General features: G+C 39.7%; 1 protein-coding gene across 1 annotated transcript; it reads left to right on the top strand.

The window, feature by feature from the left end:
* Positions 1–2,451: 2,451 nt before the first annotated feature.
* Positions 2,452–3,405, top strand: LOC136571812 (olfactory receptor 12D1-like). Its single transcript, XM_066572439.1, has one exon. The coding sequence runs from the start codon at positions 2,452–2,454 to the stop codon at positions 3,403–3,405; it is 954 nt and encodes a 317-aa protein (XP_066428536.1).
* Positions 3,406–3,667: the final 262 nt, after the last annotated feature.

The following is a 3,667-nucleotide window of genomic DNA, read 5'->3' as shown; positions in this document are numbered from 1 at the left end:
TTAACCCCAATAATTATATTTGCAAGGTTTCAGAGCACAGAGACCCCTTCATCAAGCAAATTAAGGGCCTAATCAAGGAATCTGTGTGCTTCGAAACCTTGCAAATACACTCATTGTAAAGAGAACGTCTCCCTAAGGGTGCGTTCACACGAGCACATAAACGGCGCGTTTTTGCGCCCAATCGTATATACGTGACCATCTGAGGCGTTGGTTTCGAATGTATTCATTCGCACGGGCGATTTTACGGCGCGTAAAAACGGCAACCCGAAAAAAAAACGGAACACATGCGACCGAAATACGCGCCAACACATATTCGATGGCCGAAAAGATAGTTTGCAAAGTAGGAACAAACGATAATACGCTTTCTAGCTCCGGTCATGATTGACGAAAAACGTTCTTTCCGGCGATTATACGCTGCGCACGTGCGAACGTAAATACGCCTACGCTCGTGTGAATGCGCCCTTAGCATGTATGTAGCATTTGCACATGTTCTAAGCACATTATTTTCCGGACTGGCAGGACTATGCATGAGAATATTGAAAATAAGGGTTATTTCTAAGTTTGAAAAATCTCAATTCTGAATGACTGGGACACAATTTAACTCAAGCAATGACATCTACACAGCATATCAATTGTTGTCAGGTGACACAATGAAAAATTAATTAATTGCAGGATATGAAATTTGTTTTTTGTGTTTATTGTATTTTCTTCTTGCTTATTTGTGGTCTGTTTTTAAGACAGCAGTAAATTGCTTAAGGGCTCAGTCACACAGGCATTCTAACGGGCGTTTTTTCGTGCGCAAAAAAGATCGCACTATATAGAACCAATGCTTTTCAATGGCAGCAGTCACATGTGTGAATTTTACATGCGGAAAGACGTCTGCGGTGAAAATTATAGGACACCGTATTTGAAATTGCAGGTAATTGTGGCATCAGTGTTTTTTTTTCAGTTGTCACTAATGTTGAAAAGGATTCTGGAGCCTGTTGTTTCAATGTAACCTACCAATATCATTTACCCTATGTCAGGGGCTTACTTTCACTCAGACTACCCATTTACATAAGTCCAATTTTTAATAACTTATCTACAAGCTTTTTAGTGGCTGACTGGCAAATTTTAGCCTGCTGTTAAACACAAAATAGTGATCCACAAGTAGTTGCCCACCTTAAGGGCGCCCACCCACTGGCGTTTTTTTTGCCTGCGAAATTCGCAGCATTTTTTTCTCAGCAGGGGTCTATGGGACTTGTAATGTTAAAATCGCGATCGCGCAAAATCGCAATTTACCGCGAAATCGCGATTTTGCGCGATCGCGATTTTAACATTACAAGTCCCATAGACCCCTGCAGAGAAAAAAATGCTGCGAATTTCGCAGGGAAAAAAAACGCCAGTGGGTGGGCGCCCTTAGGGTGGAAAATATACAGTGTTACTGGTCACACCCAGCCAAACTATGGCTATGCAAATTACTAGCAAAATTATGTGTGGAGGAATGAGTTAATGCTGTGTAAGACAGCATCGAATGGAGGATGTCAGTCTATGTGTGTCCAATGATGATACTGCAAGGCCTACCAGTGGCTGGGCTTTTAGGAGCAGGGGCCAGGGGGCCCTAAAAACTTGAGGGGCCTGGCTTGGAGAGCTCATTCCTTCCTGCTCCATGACCCAGCCCATCCCTGGAGCTCTTTATATGGAACTCTATCAAAGGCTTCACAGAAATCCAGATAAGTGCAGCATTAATGACATTACCTTCATCTATGACTTTTGTAACAGTGTCATACTTTAAGATCTTATTTCATCATAGATGATAAATACTGCATGAACATAATGGATCCAGTGAATGCTAACAAGATATTCTGGCTTTAGCAAATAAAATTAGTTTTTGAATGACCAGTAAGAACCCTATGTAGTTTGAAACTAGTAGGCTAAGCAGGACATCCTGATTCTACTCTTTTTTAAAGTTATGATATAAAGTTCTGGTTTTATAGTTTTCACTGGACTGAGTGCTGGACTTTTCTACTGCAGTGCTATTACCTGCAGCTTACAAAGGATCATCTAGCACCACCATTTTTTCAGTGACCTTCAGATATCTAACTGATTAGAGTGGAGTCAAGTCTGGTGAGCAGTACTGCTGTGTCTGAATTCCTACTGTTTTCGAGATATGTGCTTGCTGTTATTCAGTGGTGATAAAAAATGGTATGGGCATACACATTCATAGTTTGTTAGGTTATACAAACTGCATATGGTAATTATAATAGTCTTGCACTTCAGTGATCTTCCCATGACCAGGTATAATTAAAAAAAATGCATATCTCTTCAATTTCCAAAGAATAACATTTATATGCTGGACCAAAAATACCCCTTTTAAACTCAAGATGGAAATAAAAATTAAGTTGTAAAATTGTGTATTTTGAATGCAGATATGTTTTTATTGAGTTTTGCATATTTTGCTTCTAGATTCTAATGGAAGAGCTGAATAAGACATTTGTAAGAGAATTCATACTTCTAGGAATCACCAATTTCCCTCAACTCCAGATTGTACTCTTTGTTACTTTTCTTATGTTCTACCTCTTAAGCTTTATTGGCAACCTGAGCATCGTGGTAGTGGTTCTTGCAGATTATGCTCTTCACACTCCAATGTACTTCCTTTTGGGAAACCTTTCCTTCCTGGATTTCTTCTATGCAACCACAACAGTCCCCAAGCTGTTGTCTGGTTTACTTACAGATGACAAGAGAATATCTTTCCAAGGTTGCATAGTCCAGCTCCACATCTTTCATTTCTTGGGAAGCACTGAAGCCATGCTTCTCACATCAATGTCTTATGACCGATATGTTGCTATTTGTAATCCATTGAGATATCATGTCCTCATGGCAAGGGCAGTTTGTCTTCAACTAGTATTCACATCCTGGCTTGTTGGTTTCCTTTACTCTCTGTTTCACACAATTTTGACCTCCAGACTTCCTTTTTGCAGCATGAGAAGAATATCTCATTTCTATTGTGACATTAAACCCCTGTTGAAATTGGCATGTACTGACACACATATCAATGAGAGCTTGGTCAACATAGTTACAGGCTCTGTAGCTCTCAGCACATTTGTGCTAATAATCATCTCCTATACCTTCATTGCAACCCATCTCCACCATATCCGATCAGTAGAAGGTAGAAGTAAAGCCTTCTCTACCTGCTCTTCCCACATTACTGTGGTCCTTATATATTTTGGAACTGCCTTCTGCACATATTTAAGAGCCTCCACTAAGGATTCCCTGGAGCTTGACAGAATGACTGCCATCCTCTTTACAGTCATCACTCCAGCATTAAATCCCATTATCTATGTTCTGAGAAATAAGGATGCGAAAAGGGCTTTTAGAAAACTGTTCTTAGATAGATTATTTTTAAACAACTACTTTATTAACTAAAATACCTACAGAAATAGTCTCAGTTGACATTTACAATGTTGTTTTTAATAAAATCCATCATCTGCAGCATGATCTACCATGACCATGTCTGTGGTCATCAATGGGCCTCCACCAACCAATCATCCTTGGGTGAACAGAGAATTGGCCATACTGGATCTTTCTTAGCCAATTCTCTAGTTTTCTATTAAGCACTTATATGTAACATAGTATACTAGGCTGAATGAAGACAATGTCCATCTAGTTTAGCCTGTTTCAACCCCCC

Source organism: Eleutherodactylus coqui, chromosome 6, assembly GCF_035609145.1.
Source record: "Eleutherodactylus coqui strain aEleCoq1 chromosome 6, aEleCoq1.hap1, whole genome shotgun sequence".
NCBI lineage: Eukaryota > Metazoa > Chordata > Amphibia > Anura > Eleutherodactylidae > Eleutherodactylus > Eleutherodactylus coqui.
This window is presented reverse-complemented; position numbering and strand designations above follow the sequence as displayed.